A 25,096-nucleotide genomic window follows, 5' to 3' on the forward strand; every position below is an offset into this window, starting at 1 on the left:
GAGGGTGATATGAGGCGGGGCAGCTCTGTGGTTTTACTTGTTGTGTTGCATAGTTAGTTTCGGCCGTCAGCAAATAGTGAAAAATATCTATCTACCTATCTCTCTCTCTCTCTCTCTCTCTCTCTCTCTATATATATATATATATATATATACAAAGGCAAAAATGCGTACTGTCAGAGTTACTAATTCGAAGTTTACTACGACGTTTCGAGCGGGGACCACTCTTCATCACCTAATGAAGAACGGTCCCCGCTCGAAACGTCGGAATAAACTTCGAATTAATAACTCCGACAGTACGCATTTTTGACTTTATATATATATATATATATATATATATATATATATATATATATATATATATATATATATATATATGTATATATATATATACATTTTACTAATACAATGTCTGGACATTTACACTTACCAAGTAACCATTTTCAGCTGTGATTTGAGACTGTGTTGCGCTTATCCCGCTCTTATTTATTTATTTTTTGTTTCTCTTTTTTCTGGCCTTTTTAGTATAGGCTTCCACCAGCTCGCTTGCGCGTGAACTCTAATTTCAAGTGAAACAAGTTTGGAAATTAGGGCGACACTATATAGGTTTGAAATCCTATACCAATTTTATTGCCATTTGGTGAGCCACGTACGAATTTTGAAATATATCTTTTCATCCAAATAATCGATTAGTAAATCGAATAGCGATTCGGACGAATTTACTACGGCGGGAAGAACGAATTTGCAAATCTCGTGGCAATTAGGAAATTTCAGCCATCCTTGGTTTCCGATTGGTCGCGCTCAGTAGCGGCTCCCTCCGCACAGAGTAGCCTCGAGTCAGAATTCGCGGAGTCTCTACTGACCGGCCAAAAAAGTGCGGCGCTTCAACTGCTCCCGCCCAAACGACTTGATGTATTTGTATACGCCCATGACATCGGCCGCGATCGGCGATTGAGGTTCCGTTAGCCGACGCAAGCGTCAGCGGACGTCTCATATTTCCATACTCTCATTTAACTACAGAAACAAAAACAACAACAACAAAATCATCCAGTTCATGCTCACTATGTTCACCACTGACAAGATAGTCGGTAGTTTACGAGTTTCCGTGCAAAGTCGATCAAAACGAGGCACCAGATCAAATTTACGGCTGCCATCAGGAAAGATCTGGCTTGTCGCGTTCCCTCAACGTCACTCCGAATATTGTTTGTGCCCCACGCACCATCCTCTTGTAGCAATATTTTTATTGGCCCCATGTGATTTCTTTTTTATGTTCTTACTGGTGTTTGATCATAATTCGGTCATTGAAATAGTTTTTGCTGCCGACCCTACCATTATTTTGACCCTCTGGCAGCAAAGGAATCTTACGCCGGCATTACACACGAAAAAAGAATGTAGACACTCCGTCCCATATCTCAAATTACATCACAACGTGTTTACACAACTGTAGTGCAGAGGTACGATGAGCAGGGTCTGAGAAAATATTAGTTTCAGTATTTTCAAAAGAGCGACGAAACAAAATAAAGAAAGGACCGCCAATCGGCAGCGCGTGCAAGCAGAGGCAGTAGTTACAGGAAGCGCGATGGGTGTCTTTCGTACGGCCGGCATCAACTCACGCACTGTCCGAAGATGTACTCTGTTTTACTCGTAGGATTGCAACGCTGCGGAATGTAGGCGTGTGATTTCAGAAAGCGCGTCCTACCATTTCTACGTGCGAGTGCTCCTCCTCGCGCCCGTGCCTTGGCCAGCCCCGTACACAACGTATGCAGTATCGAAAAGGCATAGTTCAAAATTGACGGTCCCACTTTTCCATACCGCTTCAAAACCCCATCTCGCTCAAATCACTTGGCAGCCGGACAATTTTGGCAGGGGGCCTCAAGTTGGGGATTATCCGGTACATTGTCCTCCCAACAATGAACGTGGGCGCGACGCGCATGAGGGTGAACACGTGAAAGGAGGGGCGTAAGAGTGGAGAAGGAAACTCAAGGTCGCAAGCGAAGGGAAAAAGGGTTTCGAAATTGGCGCGCAGGTTTTGCAGCATTTGCTCATACGGACAGCCAACGCCGCCCTGGTGGTTCAACTAATGTTTTGTTCAAGATGGCCGCCGTGGTACCGCAGCCTTAAAGAGTTTTAGATTAGGGGGCCCCAGAGCTTGGGGGATCTTTAAAAAGGGAGAGAGCCCACCGCTCATTCTTTTTGACTTGAGCGAGATGAAGCAAAGCGAAAGCCGGTTTCACTATTCATTGGCAATGAAATTGGCTAATACTGCAGCGACCACGACGAATTTGCTCCGAAGCGAGCGGAAAGGGTGCCGCCATGTTTGCGGACACAACCCGGTCCCCAGAAATTGGGGGCCCCACGCTATTTCTCGAATTTCACGTTGGAGGCGCGCGCCAACCCAAAACCGTAGAGTTCTTGTATAGGCTCCCTAAGGGAGCCAGAGCTGCGCGTTCATGTCCGTAGCGCCGTCTTTCCTGCATGGCATGTGGATCCCGCTCGTCACGTGACAGAATTCAGCGAATAGCGGCGCCGCGCGTTCGAGGCGCGCAGCGCGCTCAAAAGCAGGGGAACGGTCGGGGCGCGTGCAACGTCTACACTCCTGCACGGCACTTGATCCGGCTCTTCACGTGATCGGATCTCGGCGAATAGCGGCGCGGCGGCACGTGGAAAACAGACGCCCAACTCTGGCTCCCATAGGGAGCCTGTACAAAAACTCTACAAAACCTAAAACGGAGTTAGGGTTCCGCGCATGCGCAGTTCGGAGCCCCTATTTTTGGGGGGCCCCAAACCTTTGGGACTGTCTAATATGTCGTGTATAACTGTCGTGCTGCCTCAGCTACAGGATGGGCTAAAAGCAAGCTACTCTTACCAGCATCGTGCCTGTGACCGGGGAATGGCCCCGTCGAGTTCGCAGATAATTCCATTGCCGCACATGATAGCCTGGTATTTGAGGGCGTGCACTCTCTTGTGACCAGAGAAGTAAATTTTCTGATTCAGAGGCGGTCGGCAGATGGGTCTTGCTTTGCCGTTCCAACTGGTGTTACCCTCCCTATTATTTGAACCGGAAGCCACAATAAAGTGTCGTTTCAGCGCAAATGTTTTGTGTTTTACTAATTTTTCACTGTTAAGAAGTTCGTTCGTTGTCCACAATGGCGCTGCATGCGAAAAAGGCGAGCGTGCCGCGTTGCGTCGTCACAAACCCTATTCTATAAGCACGCTGCGTGAGGTGTCGTTGCGTTGGGTACCCCAAAGCGTTGGGGCTTCCTATTCTAAAACTCTCTATTGTGTCAGCGGAAATGATCCTCGAAGAACGTCGAATGGCCTTCGTCTCGGGCTATTGAACATCTCCTCGTTTGGCCGAGCAGTCTACGAACCCTGGTATTCCCCGGTTCGCAGTGGACGATAACACGAGAAACGTAAGCACCCTGAATAAGCAAAATGAACAACTATCGAAAAAGGTCGACGAATTCCGAATATACAATGCGTGTGGAGTGTCGCGCTGACCGCGTTTCCACAGCCCTGGTGACTCCGTTAAGAATAGCCGATAGTCCGCCGCCGCCTTTGCGCATACATCGTATCGTTATCGGGGGTATCGGAGGTACCGGAACGGTCTACCAAAACTCTCTATTTTGAGAGAGTCGCACAATGGCGCCGGCCAGAGAGCTCTTTTTGGAAAGGTCTATATAGTACGATATTATAGAACGAGTGCAGTAGAAAAAGGAAGGGGCAAGAGGAAGGGGGCAGCTCGTTTCAACTGCGGGTCGTTGTTCCAACGACAAAATAGCCCCGGAGTATTTCGCAGTGGCATTTGCAACGTTTATCTCGCTCGCTTTATATTTACCGGAAGGCGTGCTGGATATTTCTGCTGCGGCCGTTGCGTCGTTTCCTAAGAAATAGTGAGGCGGGCTAAACCCCGTAGAGCCGCAATATGGCCTCCGCAGTACGACTGCTACTGTCCCGCTCAAGCTGCGGCGGAATCAGCCATTTCTTCGGCTGACTCTGTACGCCTGGGTAGGGACCATCGGGTGATCCAAGAGCTTCCTCCGCGCTCTTGGGAGTGCTCATCCAGCTGCGGGAATGGAACCCGGGGTAATCATCGACTCTCGCTGCTCAATACAGCTCCCCAATCTTGAAATGCTGGCATAGAGAATTGAAGGCACTCTAGACTTAATTAAACATGAGGAAGATGCATAGAAAGGGGGGATGTTGTCCGTCCCCATTTTCTACGTATCTTCCTCATGTTTAATTACTGTTACCAACGCGCTCGTTTTGTACTTAACTCTAGACTTACGCCCGATTTCGTCTACTCCGCCTGGCAGAATCCCTCTTCTAAGTTCATACTTCGCACTCATCCAGACTTATCAAGCGGCGTCGCCAGTGGCCTTTCTTCTCAACGAGAGAACTGCGGCTAGCTCTCTTTTGGCTTTTTTTTTTCTGTTTTCTCGTCGACTTAATTCTTTCCGGCAGAGCGGAGAAGTTGCGAGAGTTTATTTTGTTGTTCTAAGTCTCAATAGATTCTTGGTGTAATGTTTATTACTTATTTATGCGTAATTATGTAACGCCCTATATGTAGTGGTGCGTAAGAAATAAGTAAATGCTGCGAGCTACCACGAGATTACGAGACACAAAAATACCCGTAACAGCCCAGTCGTTTTGTTTACGCCCAAACGCACACAGACAAAAAAAACACACACACACACACAAAAAAAAAAGCGAAACAGTTTTGGTGGTAACGCGCTAGCAGTTCGATATAACGCGATTGTTTTGTTTGTTTTTTTTTTTTTGTTTTTTTTACGTATTAGCGTAGTCGTTATTTTTCGAAATAGTAACGAATAACGTACTTACGTCACTTATTTCGAGTAACGGCGAACGTAGTTATGTTATTCGTTACTTGTTCCTCTCGAGGCTCGACAATATTATACGTTACACTTTTTTTTTTTTTCGTTTCTCTGAGGCCAAGTTTTACGAAGGATTGCACTCGTCCCACATAGCTCGAAAACTTTGCCTCTTCTTCCGTCGCGCAAACATTCCCACTTTCTTGAAATGTGGCGAACCTTTAAAGGAGCTGTGCAACGATATTCAATTGGAATGTTTTTCACTATACACGAGCTTACTGGCACTAGTGGGACTCAAGGATACTCGCACGCAACGCCACTGGCCAAGAAACTCCTTTGTTGCGGTGAAATTTCAAGGACAAAAGCAATTATTTTCGTTCAATCTCTCCTTTGCAAAATTTGATGACGTAACGTGGGGATCGCAGTACACCCAAGTGACGATATTTGAATGCGGTTCATAGATTGGACCCGAGCCCTGCGTGGGTACTCGATTTGGGCTTGTGATAATTGCTAGCTCGAGAAGCATTCGGGTAGTCGTCCGCGTCTAATCGCTGCAACGACGACAATAGCCGAGCCATAACAATGTCTGGAACTCAGCCCGTGTCCTGTGCTTTGCCAACCCCAGCGCGTGGCTATGATCAAAATTGGCGGCATATAATCGGCTCCAGATCACGTGGCCGCTTGTTCTGGCTGCGAGTTGAGGGGGTGAACGCTGCTCGTTTTTCTTTAATTTTTTTCTGGGACTTCTGTTGCGTTAAGTGAAAAACGAACGCCTGTTTCATAGGTCATTAACGTCAGGGATCTGTTCTAAGCGGTATTTGCGCAAAGTACAAACATTGTTGCATCGCTCCTTTAGCGTCGAAATGGTCGAACGTTTTAAATCAGAAATAAAGATTGTAATGCAATAGTGCGTTTCTTTTAATTAGTGCCGGTAACTGTAATGCGTTCCTTTTCTCTTGAAGTAAGGCAGTTCTGTAAGGCGTTCCTTTTATTTGGGAGGAACGAGTGAGGTATTCTGTGACGCCTGTAAGAGCAAAGTCGTCTTAGAAAAGCTAGGCATGCTGAGCTCCGAGCGAAAAGTTGTTCTGTGTATGTTTATACAGCCGGAAGTTAGTCTGCCTCAGTAGGCGTCTGGTGTCTCAGCTGTAGATGAGCGATTTAGTCAGTGTAATACGACTACTAGCCTGGGGTCTTTAACGTGCACCGCGCAGTAGTGACACACGACCGCACGCCTGTATGATGCTCATCCAGATCGAAACGGGCAGGGGTGGGGCTCGAACCCAGGATCCCTGGGTTGTGCAGCGCGAGCTAATGCATTCGCTTTTAAATACGAAGAAGAAAAAGAAGTGCTACTTTTTAATCGCTATTTCTCGCTCTCTTTTTTCGTTATTAAGCCTCCGGCCCAGTCGTGCGTCGAGAGGGCGTAAAGGCCGGGACTTCTCGAGTTTCGGTCGCACGTGGCTTTAACGTCCTGGCAGCCGAGAGTTCGCTGGCGGGCCTCGATGGTCACGTGACCCCCCTCCCTCCCTGCCCCTACGATATATTTCGGGATTACACAGTGAGAGGGGACTTCCTGTCTCCTTCCCTCCTCCGCCCCCTCGCCGTCTCGCGACTTCCTGTGTTGTGCGCCGGAGTTCGGGCCGTCGCCGAAAAGTTAAGCCTTGCCAGAACTGCATCGGCCAGACCACGTTGGAGAGCGCGAACAAATCGCTGCCAAAGTCTTTCTTTGGAATCATGTGGCTATGGCCATGAGATGGGTGTTCGGGTAAGCTTTTTTATATATATTTTTAGTTTGTTTATTGTAGTCGTTAGAACGCTTGCTTGGTGTTTTGTTTTTGTTTATTTGCCGGATAACCAAGCTCCAATAATATATCTCCTTACGAACTTTATTTTCCCACGATAGTTGCGCTTGAGATAAAAGTAACTTTAAAACAACCGTGGGCAAAACAATTTACAACAGCATCTAAGTGGACTTAAACAACTTAAACGAAATTTCGATTTTCCACGTGTATGTTTAATGCTATGTACGCGAAAGAATTCTGTCTTGGAAGTGTGGAAACCTTTCTAATGCTGTATATAATACGCAATATTAGTAAGCTCTACGTAGTCGCAAAGAAGGTTTGTTTTCTTCAATACAGGGATAGTTATTCGGGCGTATCACAGTAAACTCGATAATATACTAGTTCATCCTAATTTATAGTGTGCACTATGCGTTTATTACCTGGTGTACCACGTGGTATTCGTATACTCAGTGACAATATTAATACTCAGTATAATATATATGTTATTAGGTGACTGTAGTACGAAGGTACTTTTTAAGTTGTATAATACATATTGTTGCTCTTATATGGTTTATATCATCAGATTCCTGTACACCCTATGTGACAAATAATAATAATATTTATTCGCAAATAATTTCATCTTGGTTGGCATGCACGGCTGTGTAGAAAGGTGAAAACCCATACGCAAATGCGCCTGCCAGCCTGACATAGCGTAAAAAAAAATGAAATTGATTTAAATTGTGATTTTAATCTTGTGTTTTTTCGCCTTGTGATTTAAATCAGACCCTTTCCGGAAATAAGGGATCTCGCTAACAATTTTCTTTATTTGGAGTCTTCGTTGTTGGTTACTTCTTTCTGACGAATAGAATTATTTTAAGTTTAGCTTTGACTCAAATACGCATAAAAGAAAAAATAATTATGTAAGGGTAAGAGAGAAAAAAAAAAGTGTGACGCTCGTCTTGTAACAACAAGTCGCAACGTTGTGTTTCTCCTTAGCTCAATATTGTTGAAGGATACAAATTAATTTCTGGAACTGATAAGAAAGCAGTGGGTGGCTCTCCCTCTCTCCCATACCTACATTTGCAACACTACCGGCAGGTGTCGACATCGACAAGCTACCTCAGTGACGTCACTCATTACATAGTCAGCCTCTTATCATTAGTATTGATAGGCATTGACCTCTCTTGAACTCCTCTGACCGACCGTATTTCAGAATGCAAGTCCGCTGGTTTTTTTTACGTTTTTATTGTATCGTTGTTCTCATACTTAGACAAACCATTTTTGCTTAACATTTAAATCGTTTTTTTATTTCAGGGTGATCATATGTTGATATGTTGACGAATTGGCAATTATATTTTGTTCATAAATACTTATGGCACGAATAAGAATTCTCGCTAACATTTCCGAATAAGAAAGGTTGCCCGTTTTAAGGCAATCTAACGCTAAATCACCTACGAGTAAACCGAAAACGAGAGAGTGGCAGTTAAAGGCGTTCAATATTTCACCTTGGGAAGTTATTCGCAACTCCAACGGCCTATAGATGGCGGGGCGGTAGTTCCAAGATGGCGGGAGAGACGGGGATAGATTTTCCGTGCGCCCTCTCGCTGACGCTGGTCAGTGCGCTGAAATTAATTTATACGGCTACAGATGCCAAACGGTCGCCACAGGAGCGGCGGAAGCATTACAGTACTTGCGACGCTTTGTGGAAGGCGAGCGTGTGTTGGGCGCCAGTCACATCATGGTGTGTGGTAGGATATTTTTTGTGGGCGGTGAAAATATCGTGGTGTTCACGCTGTGCCTGGCCACCGGTGCCTAAAACGTGAGCCGCGCATGGTGACCAGTAGATCAGCGTTCACAGTACTGATGTCTCTGAGGCTCACCGCCCACTGTACACCGTCGCGGTTTTAGTGCATTGCGAGACGTGATGAACCTGCGCCATGCTTGCTAAGAGGCAGCTTTAGCATGGCGGACCCGCAGGCTACCGTACGATGAGGCATTGCGACCACAGGTTGGCGCTGCACCTTTGAAGCGTGATTTCCAGAGCGTGCCAGGAGCTTTTCCGTGCCTATTCGTCACTCCAGCCCGCCGCTCGCCCTCTCGCGGACGAACGGAGAACCAGAAGAGCGGGGACGGCAGCGGCGGCGCGGAAACCGCTAGTGGTAGGGACTGTCGGCCTTGATGCGTAAAGCCGTTTTAACGAAAAAAGTGAGCGCGTTAAAAATCGTGCTTCGTCTTTCAACAGCGTTGCACGAAGGACTGGGATGTCTAATTTCATTAGGGACTTTTCGTATATCGCATACGCTGCGGATTTCTGGTCTTGTGTATGGCCGCCAGCTCCATCTGTGCTCAACGTGACGGCAAACGCTCCCCCTAATAATAGGGAATTGTAGTAGACCGTTTTTCTCCTCCGCTACGGTATCCCCGAAGAAAACGGCGCAGCTGCGCATGCGCGCCGCCAGCCTTCTCTGCACAGTTCAAGGTCTTATGGCGGATTACGGAGCGCTATCCGGGTGCTTAGCGGGCTGCGGAAACGGTCTACTACAATTCCCCAATGACGAGCTATATTGTACGGTCTACGAAAAGTATATTCTTTGCCCTACGTAGGAGAAAACTCGACGCGCAACGGTATTTTGAATTGAATTGAATTGGTTTTATTCAGACACAAGGTCTCGGATGACAAGGCAAAAGGCAGATGGGTTCTGCCTGACTTGGCCCTATCACCAGTTTACATTGCTCAGCGTATAGTACGACACGTTGTAATATAAACACAGAAACCACGGGAAACAGAACGGCCCACAAATAAAGATCAAAACAACATAACTTATACAGTAGTCATGTCATAACAATTTTCGGGGACATAGGATGCACTAGAATAAATGAAGCTCAACCATTGGATACAAACACTTTTTAAAAACATTCATTCAATGGGACATGATAGAAGGTACCGTTTTATATTTCTTTTAAAGGTATGCTTTGAGCCGCAATTCATGAATCATTTCTCTTACGGCCGGAGGTTTGTTTAAGAAATCAGGAATTAAGTACGCTAATTGAGTATGTCCGTAATTCGTCCTTGACCAATGTATTCTATAAGAGTCATACCGAAGATTGTATTGTATATTTCTAGGAAGGAATGCGTAAAAAAAATGGATTGGTCACGATTGAACTGATTAAAAATGTGGATTGAAAGTTTAAGCTGGAATAACTGACTAATATTAAGGAAGCTATGTTTTAGAAAAAACGGCGTTGTGTGGTCGGTGCGCTGAAGATTTTCAATACAACGTACTGCTCTTTTTTGCAAAACAAGCAGTCTATCAATATTTGTCTTAGTCGTTGAACCCCAGACTAGTAGACAGTAGGGAGTTTTAGAATAGCGCACGCTAAAGCTTTGCGCACGCAAAGAATAGCGTCGTCGCCACTGCGCATGTTCCGAACGCAAAGCAGGCTTTGCGCTTTGCGTGCGCAATTTTAGCGTGCGCTATTTCTCGGAAATAGCGTGCGTACGCAAAGAGCTTTTGCGCTTCTCCTAGGAGGATTCGTGATGAGAAGTTGGCTAAAGCCTAAAGCCAAGACGAGCACAGTTAAAAAAAATGGCGGCTTCCAGGATTATGTCGGCGGCTGCTTTGGCGGCATCGTGAGTTCGACGTCGGCGGTATCCTCGCGACTGCAATTTTCAGTACGGGACGACATTGTACTCGGTTTGGCAGCGATCACCGACAACTTGATGCTCGCCACGCGCGAACATTTCACAGCGAAGGAACGATGTGCGATGGTCAGTACACGAGACCTCTCTTGCCGAGGCGACGCAAGCGGACACGACCGCTCAACCGCTCGCGTCGCGTTCTCATGTTTAAACAAATTAAAATGCTACTCTGGACCATAAAACTCGTTTTTTTTCTAAATTTACAGCATTTCGTGTGTGAAATGAAATTTTTTACTGTATCTTGGTGGCGTCGCAAGCGCGAGATGCTTGGGCTTTTGCGTCGCGGCGGAGAAACGCTGTTCTAAAACTCTCTTGCGTCGCGTGCGCTAATACCAGTCTTGAGTAGTAACGCGTTACTAGTAACGCGTTACTGTAACTTCGTTACTTTTTTGGTAACTTGTGCTAGTGCTACCAAGGATATGAATGTTGATAAGAACAAAGAAGAACTACCATGGCCGGCGTACAGAGAGTATTTTGCTGTGGTGGAGGTGGTTACTAACAACTTGACCGCAGAAAATGACACTATGTTGCCTCAACGCCTACCCGGCAATCAAACACCTGTTCCGGCGACACAACACAGCAATCCCATCCAGCGCGTTAGACGAGCGCCTGTTCAACAAGGGCAGGGACGTGTTTGTTATCAAACAAGGGAAACTTTCAGACACTAATTTCGAGAAGCAAGTGCTGCTGAGTTACAATATGAAGTAAAAAGCACACTTTTTAATTTTATGCAAATAAACTTGGTGAAAAGCGTTTTCTAGTTTTTCTATTTTTGTGTCATAAAAAGTAACTGAAAAGTAACGTCGTTACTTTTTAAAAGTAACTGTAACTAGTTACTTTTTTGTTGCGGTAACTGTAACGGTAACTTCGTTACTTTTTTCTGAAAGTAACTGTAACTGTAACGAATTACTTTTTAAAAGTAACTTACCCAAGACTGGCTAATACAAGCGCTAAATTTAGCGCTAGCGTGCGCTAAAATTGCGTACGTTATTCTAAAACTCCCTAATAATGAAGGTGGGAATGAACTAGTGAATAATACAACTGACGTCTTAACCAGCCTGGGACAAGTGTTCTTATTTTGTATAAAATGCCAATAGATCTAGAGATGCTTGCATGAATTTTATTTACATGTGGAGTCCAGCTTAAATTTTCTTCGAAGAGAATTCCCAAAAATTTTAGATAGTGACACGCTCTATCGGAGAGTCTTGGAATTTTAAAATAATTTCGCAGTCATCCGGTTTACTTCGCGGCTTAAAAATGATATATTTAGTTTTTGTAACATTTAACTGAAGCTGATTGGAGTCTAGCCAGGACGATAACTCGCTCAGCCATGTATTAGCAGAAATTTCAAGATCACGCAGACATGGGCTAGAGAAAAATAAGCTAGTGTCGTCGGCATACAAAACTATTTCAGGAGTTTTAGGTATACGTACGATATCATTAATATAAATAATAAAAAAGAGACGACCTAAAATAGACCCTTGTGGGACACCGTACGAAATTTGTTCTAACTTGGACCTGTAGCCATTAAGACTAGTAATTGTAGTCGACAAGATAAGTAGCTACGAACTGAATCTAAAGCAACACCTCTTATTCCATAAAACGGTAATTTATAGAACAAAATATCATGTTTAATCGAATCAAAGGCCTTTCTGAAATCCAGAAACATTCCAATAGTGAAATGTTTGTTTTCAAAATTATTAAGTATTTTTTCTTTGATGCTAAGTAGAGCCATTTCGGTTGACTTATTCTCCGTAAAACCGTATTGCTGAGTAACAAAAGCATTTCTTTCACTAAGGAACTTTGAAAACCGTTTTTTATAAGAAATTCTAGAACCTTTGAAAACATAGGAAGTACAGAAATAGGCCTATAGTTGTTAATGTTGTCGAGCAATACACATCGGGAATAGGTTCGCGTTTTAAGGCCGTTACAGGGAACATAACCATTTATTTCAAACACTTTAAAAAGACAATACCCGTACTTGCTTTCGGGTAATTACGAAGCAAATAAAGAAATGCTCGAAGCAGTTTAAGCGCGTCTGTGTTCGCCAGCCATTCATGACGAGAGCTTACAGAACGGGCAGTTTTGGCGACAGGGGCCGCAATGTTGTAAATAACAAGGTACGAAAAATGTACGGTACATTAAAATATTTATTTTTGATATAGCAATAAATAAAATCCTTAACACGCCAGTTATGTTAATAGGCAGTTTTTGCATAGCGAACGACACCCCTAAACTTCAGTTGAACGTACAGCGCACTGACGTTCAACCGGCGTTACCAACTTTCACGAGCGGCTTGATAGCCGAGTTGTGCAACTTATTAAAATAGCTTAAGTGTAAATGACTGTAAAAAAAAAAGTAGTCTGGTTTTTTTTGTTTTTGTTTTTTTCTTTTGCTTTACTGCAATTTTTTTTTTTTTCTTGAGGGGGTGTATTTTTTATGCGTACTTTAGCTGTTTCATATCTTATTCGCGCCGTCATCAAGCCTCTCGTAAAAGTTGGGGCCGTCAGATTGACGTCAGTGCACGGCAGGGCAACGCTCTTGACGCGCGCTGAAAATTGTGCTTCAAAGGCGCAGCGCGAGCTTGCGGTTGTAATGCTACACCGCACGGTAGCCTGCGGTAATAGACTTTTTATCAATAAAGATAGAGCAGTTTGATCACGTGCTGCAGTACACTAAAATTGAGAGGGTGAGCAGCGAGTTGCGAGCCTGTGACGCGAAGACATCAATGCTGTGAACGCAGCTCTTCCGAAGCTTGACGGTCGACCGTGCGCGGCTCACTCTCTGGAGCACTAACGGGCTGGCAAAGCGAGAACATGATATCTGCATCACCCTCAAAGATATTCTGCCACAAAGAGTGACGTGGCCGCTGCCTAAAACGCTCTCGCCCACCACAAAGCTTCGCAAGTTGAGGTTTCTGCTACTTTTAAATACCAGCATGCTCGTTTTCCTAATCTGCATGAACATCTCCGTCACCTGTAATATGATCCCTCTCTAACCGCTTCGCATTTGTACACAAATAAATCGTTTTTAGCGCGCTGGCCAGCGTCAGCGAGCAGGCGCGCGGGAAATCCTGGAGAATCTATCCCCGTCTCTTTTGCCATCTTAGAACGACCGCCCCGCCACCTGTAGGGCGTTGGAATTGCGAATAGCCTACAGTAGCGCTATGCAAAAACTGCATAATGGTGCCATCGGCGTATTTCTTGTAGTTATTTATTGCTGTGTCAAACTAAATGTTCTAATATACTCCCAGCTGTGTACCGTGTTATTCGCATCGTCGAGACCCGCCTCACCAAAACCCCCCGTTCTCATCAGACATCACAAGTGGCGGACAGGCGCGCTTAAAATGCTACGAGCATTTCTTTATTTGCCACTGTAGTTACGTGAAAGCAGGTGAGCGTAGCCTGTCTTTTGGAAGTGCTTTGAGAAAACTCTCATATTTCTTGTCACGGCCTTTCGGTGCACAAAATGCCTACTCATTTCGGATGTCTATCGCTCGATATAGCGCTGCGCGAGCAGTTCCCTCCCACTTTTTAGAGAGAAGAAACTTTTCGTAGATCGTACTTAAGAGTTTTGCACTACTAGCGGGAGCTTTTGCCTTCACGTTGAGCGCAGATTGTGCTGGCGACTGGAGGACCCGAAATCCGCAGCGGAAGAGATCTACGAAAAGTTCCTAATGAAATGAGACATCCCGGTTCCTTTGTGCAGCGCTGTTGGGAAGCGTACCACAACGATTCGTATTTTAAGGCACTCGCTTCTTCCGTGAAAACTGCATGGCGCACGAATACAGCAGCCGAAGCAGCAGCACCGAGGCCAGTCTCTGCTAACGCCCACCGCCGTCGCCGCTCCTCTGGTTCTTCGTTTGTCTGCTAGAGGGCGAGCGGCAGGTCGGAGTTTCCAATATTAAAAAACCTCATCTACCTAAAACCAGAAAACAAAAACACGAATACAACGATCAATATGAAGCCAATACACTTCTTCAATGGATAAATTATCTGGCGCAATGAGCATTCGGCGAGCGGTTCGCACCCCATCGCCTTCGCATGGGGGAAAGACGAAAAGAAACACGGAGCTTCCTACGTGTTCTTGTAAATTTTAGCAGATTGGTGGCTGAGCTTTTCTCCCCTCATCCGACGGCTCGCGCTCGAGCTTATCTCCCGTGTCTTTGATTTATTTCGAAATTCTCGGACACTGCAAGCAGCTGCAACGCAAAAACACAAATATGGTAACGCGAAAAATGCAAGAGCGCGGAAATAATTTAAAAAAGGTACCTACGAGAATTCGAATTCAGAACAATTACGGAGGATTTGGGAAATACATTTGCGTTTAAACGACCACTTGTGACCGCGTCCGACGAGAGACAACACTGGCGTCGTCTATGGGGCAGGAAAACCTTGAGATGTAGGTGTACTTTACGCGTCGTTCTTTCCCCGTGTGCTCGATTTAATTCGGAGAATCTCATGAGCGACCATTTCTCGCGGGTAGTTTGTAGATTTTATCTCGTGAATAGCGGAAAACCTTCAGTCCCAGGTCAAAAGAGTTCCGTGACTCTTCCTACGCTCGCGGTAGATGGCGTCAGCGTGTGTTCCCTCGTCGGTCGATTCCACTCAAAAGGGAACCTGTAAACCATCCCTAATGAGAAATGGCGCCTAATCGCCGTACGGGTATTGTTGTTCGCACCACCCTTGCGCATAAGCGGTCCATTGTTTTCCCCGAGTCGCGCCCCAATATATGCCTGTCCAATATTTCCGAATGGCGTCTTTGTTCAAATGAAGGGTCGCAGGATTCCCTAGAGCAGGGGTGCACAACATACGGCCCGCGGGCCGCATGCGGCCCGCGAGCGCTTTTCTAGCGGCCCGCGGCCCGGCTCAGCACAGAAATTCGCTTACTATGCCATTATATCCATTGAGCGCCCGCTCCGCTTGGCAAGCAGCAGTGAAACCCTCTTATCTACTTCTCTGTCTTCGGCGAAGTAACTGCGATTTCTCAATTCAAATTTTCCCTCTTCACTAATCCCGGGGATAACAATAAGATAGCATGTGCAGCTGTGTGTGCAGCATGTGCAGGTGTCCATGGTGTGGATCTGTCTCAACATGTCTGTACACGGAATGCGAAAACTTGTTGCTCTCTCTCAACAGATCCCTTCCCTCTTTCACCACGGACGCTATCAACCCTCTCCCTTTTTATTGGGATAGTTAGGGCTCGCGTCATCGGAGTGGAGGACTGTGATCCAAAGATGAAATGGGAGCTTATCGACCTCCAGTGTCCACCGGCGCTGAAGACTATTCATCTCGAATTTCAGCTGCATGCGTTTTACAAAAACCTGGACAAGAGCAAGTACGGAAACCTGCTGGACCACGCCTAGAAATTGTCGTCACATTTCGGGAGCACGTATGTCTGTGAGCAAACCTTTTCACTGATGGCTCTCCACAAGAACCGCCCTCGATCTTCCATGACGGACATGACATTGCGAGACGTCCTGACGACGGCAACGAGTGAGATGACACATGATATCGGAAGCCTGACCGCAGCCAAAATGTGCAACACGTCGCACTAGGTGCGGCCCGCACAGTCTTCTATAAACCAATTTTGGCCCGCCTAAATTTTTAGTTTTGCACCCGTGCCCTAGAGCGTTTCGGACGTCCTCATCATACTCGGGGCGTATATGCGGCAAACTTCGTAAGCAAGATCAACCGTTTTCTGAATCTTTTTTTTCTTTTTCCTCCCAGTTGGACGATCTTAATTTCGCGCCCATTGCGCTCGTCGCCTCCGCTCCAACGATCCAAGCGCGGACAAGTGTCCAGAACCAAATGGAACGGACGTCGTAAAAAATATATATATATATATATATATATATATATATATATAATGATTTTGTTTTCGCTCGCCCACTTGCCGGCTCCCTCCCCCCCCCCCTTTTTTCTCTTCTCTCTCTCTTTTTTTTTTTACTTTATTTTTTTCATTTAGAGTACAATCCAGCAAATAAATATAAAAGCGGAGGATATGAATAGCCTATGAGAGGCGCGAGGGTTGCGCCGCCGGGCCTGATTTCCCAATTCGGGAATGTCCTAAATCTATCGTTGACTCTTTTTTTTTTTTTTTCCAGTCTTTTGGTTTGTTTGTTTCTTCGGTTCTTGTCCATTTTCTGGTTGCCAGCTCTTTTCGCCTTCGGGAACGGGTCGTTGGGAGATTGGGGAGGCTAGCCCAGGTTGGAGCGAGGGAGCAACTCAAGGGCCCCCCGCGCATAGAAGTGCGCATGCGTTGCTTTGGCGCCTGGCCAGGAGAGAACGGGGCCGAAAGACGCTTACCCGCGATCCACCTCCTTGCAGCTCGTCTGCAAAACGCGGCCCAGAAACTAGGCCCTTTATTCTAGGTGAAGACCCCATATTCCCCGATATTGACACCCCGAACAGCATGTGTTTCTTAATCTGGTTAAACTTGATTTTTACGCTTTTTTCCAAGTTCGGAACAAAAATTCCACCGTTTACACTTTTCTTTTTTCTTTTTTTCTTTTTTTTACTTGGCGTTGTAGAAATTTGGAGCTCGTTAACGAGAATTGCTGAAAGCGCGCAGGAAAAAAGCCAAACAAAAGTATTCAAATAATACGTCCTTTTTTTTTTTTTTTTCTTGATAAAAGCGTTTTTCCAGACTACTGAATTTGACGTTTCTGTGCGTTGCAGGCGGAAGGTTTATGTTCTCAAACATTCTTTCAGTTAAGATATGTCTGGAGACTTTTGACTCTCGAGATAGAAGGACTGTGCACGGCAGGTCATTATGGATCCCAACAAAAATGTATCCCAAATTGAAATGACCATGTGAACTCCAATTCTACCTATTAATCCGATAATCGGTACATTAATGACTCGTTTGTGAAAATAAAACGTTCCATCTTCTAAAAACGGTCAAGACTTTTTATTGCTAGTTCTTGTTATTAAAGGGGGGGGGGGGGGGGGGGGGGGGTGCAACGATTACCGGACTTCGGCCAAAGATTTCTGGAAGTTTCCCCCTGACACTTCTGAAGTAAAGAACAGAAAACCGATTTCGCCTGCGTGTCCTAGTTGTTGCGTAAAAAAAGATAAAGATTGGCATTTCGGGCACCCCTCAACTCACTCCCAGCCTTGAGGGTCGCACCTGGTCCCCCTCCCAGTGACGTCATTCGGAGTGCCGTGTAGATTCCCCTGGGCTATCTCGGAGGACGCCTCCTCTCCCTTTCGGCTGACATTAGCGGGCGTTATGCCGCAGCTTAGAGCTGAGCGAGATCACGTAAGATTTTCGCCGTAGTTCCTTCGGCTGCCACTTGGGGCTGCAGGTGGGGGAAAAAGCTCGACTTTTGCTTTGCGATTATGCAGCGGAATCGCGACATTTTTAATGAAGGAAGTGTTTTCTCTCTCCTCCGGGACACGATAAACAACGTAAAAATGACGAGGTGCAAATTCTTTTGATCATAAAATCCTTGCACCGCCCCCTTATTAATATTTATATATTACCAGGAAAACGCGAATTCCGCCTTAGTTTCTAGAAAACCCCGATTTCTTCCTTATATTACGGGCTTGGAAATTACCGCTCGACTTTTGGAAACACCCTGAGGCCCACTTGGAGGTTGTAGGGAGCCTGGATAAATCTCGTTTGATATCACGGCGTCGCTCCCGTATTTATTTATTCATTTCTCGCGAAAGCCTACGGCGTTTCGGCCCAAGGCCGGAACGGCGCTACGCTATATCAAATACTCTGGATTTTCTTTTCAAACGGACCTTGCGAAAATTGAGTTGACTCGCTCGCCGCGCGCGCACTGGCGTATTTTATGGAGATGGTATCTCTCTCTCTCTCTCTCGGAACTGTTTATTTTCATTTCATGGCGTCAAAAATATCGTCCGCTCGCGGCATGGTGCCAGCGCTTGAAGTCGGGGTAATATTCGTGACAAAGATAAAAAAGTAGGAATAGAATATATACTTTGTACTTATATTCTAGTATATACACCACTCAAAGAAAAAGAAAGAGCGAAACTGTGAGGGCGATGTGTTTTTTGTTACAAACTAAAAAATACTGAAAAGGAAGCGAAACCTTTGTTTGCCTTCCAGGGTGGTTAGGTTGATTTAGCTCTCTTTCCGAAGGTTTATGCAAATCGAAAACTTTCGCAGCTGTCACAGAGCGCGTGGAAAAGCTCAGTCTTTCGGTGCCGCCGCATTGTCTGACGCATCTTCATTTCGCCGCTATTGATATTTATTAAGAAAACGATATTTCATAAATATCGCTAATGATATTTATTAAAATCGACTTCTTACACAAAAAATAGCGAAAGTGAAACTTGAGACTTGTACTCGTGCTGATTTCGTGCAACTGCGTCTTTTGAATGTGGGAACTGTAGTGTGGTCCCTTTTAATTGAGATACGGAAAGTTGCGACAACGCCATGTCACACTCGGAATTTTTTTTTTCGCATTTTTTCGGGCTCTTTACGCACGCACGTATATGGAGTCGAAAGCGCACATGCACGAATCTATACAGGTGTTGGAGATGCAACCGAGTAAGCAGGGTGTGAACAGGTGCGCGCCAAGAGCCGTCCCATAGGGCGTGTATGCGACCGTACACTACTACGCGCCCGTCTTGTACTCGAAACAGTAATCAATTACAGGTATAATGACTCTTCCGGCTTCCCTAAGAAGCATTCAATGTGATTACTTGAGAAGTCTCAAGTAATCAATTTACTATTCCTTACTCAAAAAAGCCTGTCATAGGCTTTTTTTTTTAGTAACGTGTAGTAATTTGAATAATTTTATTTGAGTAACATCCCATAGGCCGTTAATCGAAAAAATCAGCTGCTCTGATTACTTGAGATTTCTGCCGGTTTGGAACGTGATCTTTCGCACTGACCGTTATCGGATTAAAATTGGGGATTTCTGACCTAATCGCTGATTTGTGGATTTAATCCACCAATTTCGGTATCCTCCTGTCGGAGACCTGTTCCAGGATTACTTCTTGCTAGGAAACGAAAAAAGGGCGCCATTAGGAAGGGGGAAATGGTAACGCTTACAAAAAACTCTTCTCCTTCCAAAACTAATCAAATTATAGTAACAGTGTTTATTTCCACCATAAGATGATGGCGGCGATCAGGAAAGAAAGCTGTGAGGTACAGCTTGACGGGTTTCTTGTGTTCCTAATACACGTAATCAAAAGATCACAAAGTTGCTCCAAAAAGTAATCGATGGCAGTAAAATTGATTACTTGTAATGAATAGCCTTCAAGTCTGCGGCACGCCCAGAAACCATTGGCGAGCACACGAACGCACAGGCAGGCGCGCCCCTGACGAAGCCAAACCTCCCTCGCTGTGTCCTGGGGCAAGAGCCGAGGAGCTGCTCGCTCTGCCGCACACACACGTCCACACTACGCACGCGCATATTCTCGCTACATATAGCGGAGAAAACTTCCCGCTACATTTAGCGGCGAAAATTGCTCTAACGTACAAGTTTGGGCTCGTTGGTATTTCACGATTAAACATTAAAAACGGCGCAAAGACACGGACAAGAAGAAGAAGGTAGACGAATACGGCGCCATGTTCGTCTACCTTCTCGTTCTTGTACGTGTCTTTGCGCGGTTTTTAATGTTTAATCGTGATTTTTTTCCCTGTCTTTGTTTAGCGGAGAACTAGTTTATCACTCTATTCACCTGAACGTGTTTTGTTTCTATTTCCCGTCTAAATTTAGCGAATAAATTGTACCCCTACTATTAGGCGAGAGGAAATTTCCGGCTAAATCTAACCTGTCGGGAAACTTCATCCGCTAAATTTAGCGGGACAAAATTTTGTGTGTGACGGGACGTCACGTGAGGCTGTGACGGGACGTGGCGACCCTAGGCAGAGCACAGCCCGGCCGGGGTCCGCTACGAAACTTGGCCGATAAGGGAAAAACTAAACATTCACCGTACAGGTAAACGTTAAATGGGAAAATCACAGCCGAATACGCCTGTGCACGAAGGCGCCGGTGAAGACCTGCGTACGTACGAACGCGGGTATATACCAGACACAAAAAGGACCTGTAATGGCTAAAGCCTCGATGTCGTTCATGGCCGTATAATGGCTATAGCCCCGATGTCGTTCAGCGCCGCGTACAGGGCCCTGATGTCGGAATGGGCGGGAATCTCGCTTATTTACCCTCGCTGCACCCGGCAGTTTCGAAAACACATTTACTTTACGGGTTTCTCTTCTTTTTTTATGTCTTTCTTTTTCTTTCTTTTCGCTTCTCAAAGTTCGGGGCCGGCTCCCTGTGTCCTCTCCATCGAAGTGTGTGTTCTTGCGCGCTGCGCCTTGGAGTCGAGGGGCTCTTAAAATAATTGAATCTTTGAGGTTGATGCAATTTTCCGCGAGAGCACCGCTGGTCCCTGGAGTTGATATATGTATGGCCGCGGTGGCCGTTCTCTGCACCTCGTTGCTGAAATTCTTTGTGTCGCATTTGCTTCCTTTTTTTTTTTTCGGCCAGGTTGACGTTGTTTTACGCGTATGTTACGAATCTGAAGCGGGCGTTGTGTCTTCGTTTTTGTTACCAGTGAGATATCTGCCTCGTGTGTCGAAGAATATGCGCGGTTACGCATGCCGTACTTTGGGACTGGAAATCTGGTCAGAACACGTGACCTTGGCTAAATGGGTATCACTACAGAGCCGCACCCTCACTGCTCCTACAAAAGATAGGCTGCATAACGTGATGGCATAATTCTTTGCGGCAAGTTCAAAGCGTGTTTGCATGTCGGCAGACACTTTTTTGTATCCGACCAATGTCATAAGAGGAGGAAACAGGCATCAGGCATCAGGTGTTTGGGCAACCACCAAGTTTCGCCTGTACTTGTACGGGAGCCCGTTCCGCGTAGTCACGGACCACCCCTCGCTCTGCCGGCTTGCGAACCTCGAGTCTCTGACTACAAGAGTTCTACATGACTGTGGTCTACAAGTCAGGCCGCGAGCACAGTGACGCCGACCGCCTGTCCAGAGCCCCTGTCGAGACAACTTACGGCAGCAGCGACGACGATGTTGACGCGTGCTTTCTTGGCGCAGTAAATATTAACGACATAGCACGACGTCAACGAGACGATCCTAAGCTGCGCGCACTGATCGAGCACCTGGAAGAACGCGGGAATGGCATTCCACTTGTCTTTTCACGAGCCCTGCCGATCTTTGCCACTCGGCAAGGTGTGCTCTACAAAGAGAACTTGAGGGACGACAACTGGCCGTGGTTACTGGTAATCCCGACCGATCTTCGAGGGGTGTCCAGACGTGGTGTCCGGACGTGGGGGGATGGGGGGACGGGGGAAGGGGGATGGATGGATGGATGGATGGATGGATGGATGGATGGATGGATGGATGGATGGATGGGAAGGAAAGAAGGAAGGAGGTCGAAGCAGGATCTTCGATCCTGCTTCGACCCCCCCACGTCTGGGCACCTTGGTTAGAGCGGGACACTGGCCCGTGTTCGTGAGAACTTTTACTGACCTAAGCTTCCCAAAACCGTCCATCTCTACGCACGATCACGCCACGAGTGCCAGCGACGCAAGAAACCGCCTTACTGCTTTAGAAATTGTGTATATTGTTTTGTTTGAGTTTAGTTCCAATCTATGTTCTTAGGCAGTTTTGAAAGATAAGAGTTTGCTGCCAGTTCAATATTTTGTTTTCTGTTAACACTGAAGAATATCTCGGAATGATCAGCGTACGTGATTACTCGGTATTTTGATCCAATGATTTGTTTTCCCGTGGCCACTATCGTGGTGCCAGCATGAAACCGACGAGCGCGGCGCGTGGCCCGAGGGCTCGCCGTTCGCGATCTGCGCCAAGTCGAACCGTCGTGTGGGTTCACGGGCACCCTCATCGCACACGGATGTGTGCGCTTAATCAAACTAATGAATGAGCTCAAAGTGTCGCCCAGCCATTCTCTTTTTTTCTACGAAGTTCTTCGTTTAATAGAAAGCGAAGGGGATGGAGAGACTCGGGGTCGCCTGTCGTTTTAATTTCGGTAAGTATATTCGCTGCGGTTTGGCCCTATAGTTGTAAGCGAATGCGGCAGAATTTCTGAACAACGTTCTTTTTCTTTTTCTTTTTTTTTTTTACTCCATAAAAACGAAAGAGTACTTTTAAAAAATAAATTATTTCAACAATATAACAATAAAAAAAACGCGTGCAACGCCCGGTCGCATGCTTTGCAGCGTTGGTACGAAAAACAATTGACCCGTTAACATAAACTTTATTGCCTTTTTTTGTTTTTTTTTTATATCCAAAACGTTTTAATAAACCTTAAAGTTTTTTATTTATTAGTCGTGCAAGCTATACTTATGTGGTCTATGATATTCTTAGAACTGTTTGTAGTGAAAGCTATGAACCCGTAGATTTCATAGGAGTGAGAAGGGCAGCTGAAGCTTCTCTGCTTGTCAACGACTGCAGTCCACGAGTTATGTTCAAGTAGCCGCTTCTTAGTAGTGAAGGCAGCACTTGTTCCCAAGTTTGGTCGTGGGACAGTTGGTATTCCCAGTGGCAGGGGTGCTAATGCTGAATTCAATAGCATTCGATACATTTGAGTTCTTAGCCATTTTGGGTACGTTTGTGTCCGGATATTACTTGTTATTGTATTTTTTTAATTGAAGATTTTGGCGAAATAAAACTCCGATCTTGGTGGAAATTTCGGATTACAGAACGAAAATAAACTCCTATAAACACAGAATTTCACGAAAAGTAGTCTTCGAAAACACGGAACAGTAAACAAAACGCTACTACTGCTATTAGAAGAAAAAAAGTGTATCTGTTTTGAATGTCATCTCTCTTCTCTGTTGGAACGCGGGAGGCAAGGGACGAATAATCACGATAGACACGTTATATTTTCCCCACACCCTTGGTTATATATATTTTTTTCTATTTCGGGAGCGTAAGGGAAATCCACGCCTCGGGCGTCAATAATCCGAAACGGCTTTTGTTTAAGAAAGCAGACGACGGAGACGCAATCCCATCCATCGTCGTCTGCTTCCCGCGCGAGGACGTGCCTGGGGTTCGTTGGCACGCCTGCTGTTTCTTTGTGGGTGTATGCGCTCGTGTTTTTGTATGGATGTGTGTTTGTGCGTGCGTGTACCTGTGTGTGGCCATGTATGTGCGTGTGTCTGTCTCTGTGTGTTTCTGCTTTCGTGTGCGTGCACGTGTTTATGTACGTGTGTGTGTTTTGGGGGAGGGTTGTTTATATGCGTGCGCTGGATATTGATGGAAGTCGTGTGTGGCATCCGCGGAGCGGGCTTTTGCCCTGCGCCGGCTCCCGTGTTTCATCTTGACGTGCTATTTCATAGGCGTAGGCCGAAGCGACGTTGCTGACGTCTATGTCGGTGCCTGAGTGTGTTCTTCGATACAGCGATGTGAGCCCGGAAATCTTCGTTTGTGCACGCGTGCAAGATGGTGCATGCGAATGTATCTGTTTCTGCACGTGCTGCCAAGTCTTCGGATGAACCTTGGCTGTGTGTGTGGTTCGAGCGTGATTAGCGTAAGCGAGCTTGAACCGCACACAAGGCAGGGGTCTCGGGTAAGTTAGGGTAAGTCAGCCCCATCTCCGCTGTTGATGAGACCCAGCACTGCTAGCCTGGGCTCGTGCATCGGGTGAAACGCGACCGCACGCCGCTACGATGCATGCCAGATCGAAACGGGCAGGACTGGATTGAACCATCTTTTCTAGCGCCACACCTCTGCTTGAGAAAGGCTGTAGCATGTCTCAGGAAAAAAGTACGTGTACTTGTGCCTTTCCTCCACCTGTTCTTGTGGGTGCGAGAGAGAATAGGGAGTTTTAGTAGACCGTGTTTCCCCCTCCGCTAGCCCTCCGCTACTAAAAAACCGCCACTGCGCCTGCGCACCGATAGCCATGGCTGTAGGGTTCCGGGTAGCGGAGGGCCTTAGCGGAGGGGGAAACACGGTCTACTAAAACTCGCTAGTATCGCTTTGGCTTCCGACGGGGAATCGAACCCTAAACTCGGGACGGGTCTCCGGCGACACACACTCGATGGTGACGCAGTTGGCGCAAGGTCAGGTCGGTCTTGGCCCGTGCTGCACAGACACACCGGCAGACCGCAGCTGTCTGCTCTCATCCATTTCGTTTTCCCGACGTTTTCTCCGCTACACCTCCGCCTCCTTTCACTCGACGAGCTTGGCGTTTCGGCCGTCAGGCGCTCGGACTTTTTCTCGCCCTCGCTAAGAACCGGCTCCACTTACCTTCGCAGCTTTCGTGCTACTTCCGTGCGCATGTTTGTTTGTTCCATTCTTATTCCTAGTCCTACTTGAGCGACAGCGGCAATAACCGACACCGACCGATCTCAAACATGCGCACGCGGAGCAGTGGCCTGGCCACGAATTCTTTTCGGGGGGGGGGGGGGGGGGGGGGGGGCAATGGCAATGGGGAGCAAAACATTCGTGTGTTGCATTGCTTATCACCCGGGCGAAAAATGCTGAGTCACTGAGCTCAGTGAGCTGTGGACGGAAAACGCAGGCTCCGATACACCGCACAGCAGACCAAGAGCGCATGCTCAGAAGGAGTTCTACAGCTCAGCAGACAAAGATGGCTGCTCGCAGAAGGCGATTTTTTGCAAAGGTCTATACTTTTCCACCCTTCGACGCATGGGCGCTGCCATCCTGAAATCACGGGGTGCGACCGCCGTACGGTTGCTTCAACTCGTCCCTCGGCCCTCCGTAATAGGGAGTATTCACTGGCGGCCATATCTGTGTGCGCGGCAGCTGAGCGCGTGCTGACGGCGAGCTTCCGCAGTCCTTTTGCAACGTGCATTTAG

The 25,096-nt window shown here is 46.4% G+C and overlaps 1 protein-coding gene across 3 annotated transcripts in view; it reads left to right on the forward strand.

Moving 5' to 3' along the window:
• Window positions 1-25,096, forward strand: part of LOC8040054 — a 921,389-nt gene that overhangs the window by 764,602 nt on the left and 131,691 nt on the right. The window contains exon 1 of one of the 3 annotated variants that reach the window (XM_029980885.4): window positions 6,440-6,594. The exons of the other annotated variants lie outside the window; for them this stretch is intronic. Within the exon in view, the coding sequence (XP_029836745.2) occupies window positions 6,572-6,594 (23 nt within the window). The 5' untranslated portion in view covers window positions 6,440-6,571. Of the gene's footprint in view, window positions 1-6,439; window positions 6,595-25,096 lie in introns of those variants that run through there. 3 annotated transcript variants of the gene reach the window in all.

Source organism: Ixodes scapularis, unplaced genomic scaffold, assembly GCF_016920785.2.
Source record: "Ixodes scapularis isolate PalLabHiFi unplaced genomic scaffold, ASM1692078v2 PGA_scaffold13__105_contigs__length_92229423, whole genome shotgun sequence".
Lineage (NCBI taxonomy): Eukaryota > Metazoa > Arthropoda > Arachnida > Ixodida > Ixodidae > Ixodes > Ixodes scapularis.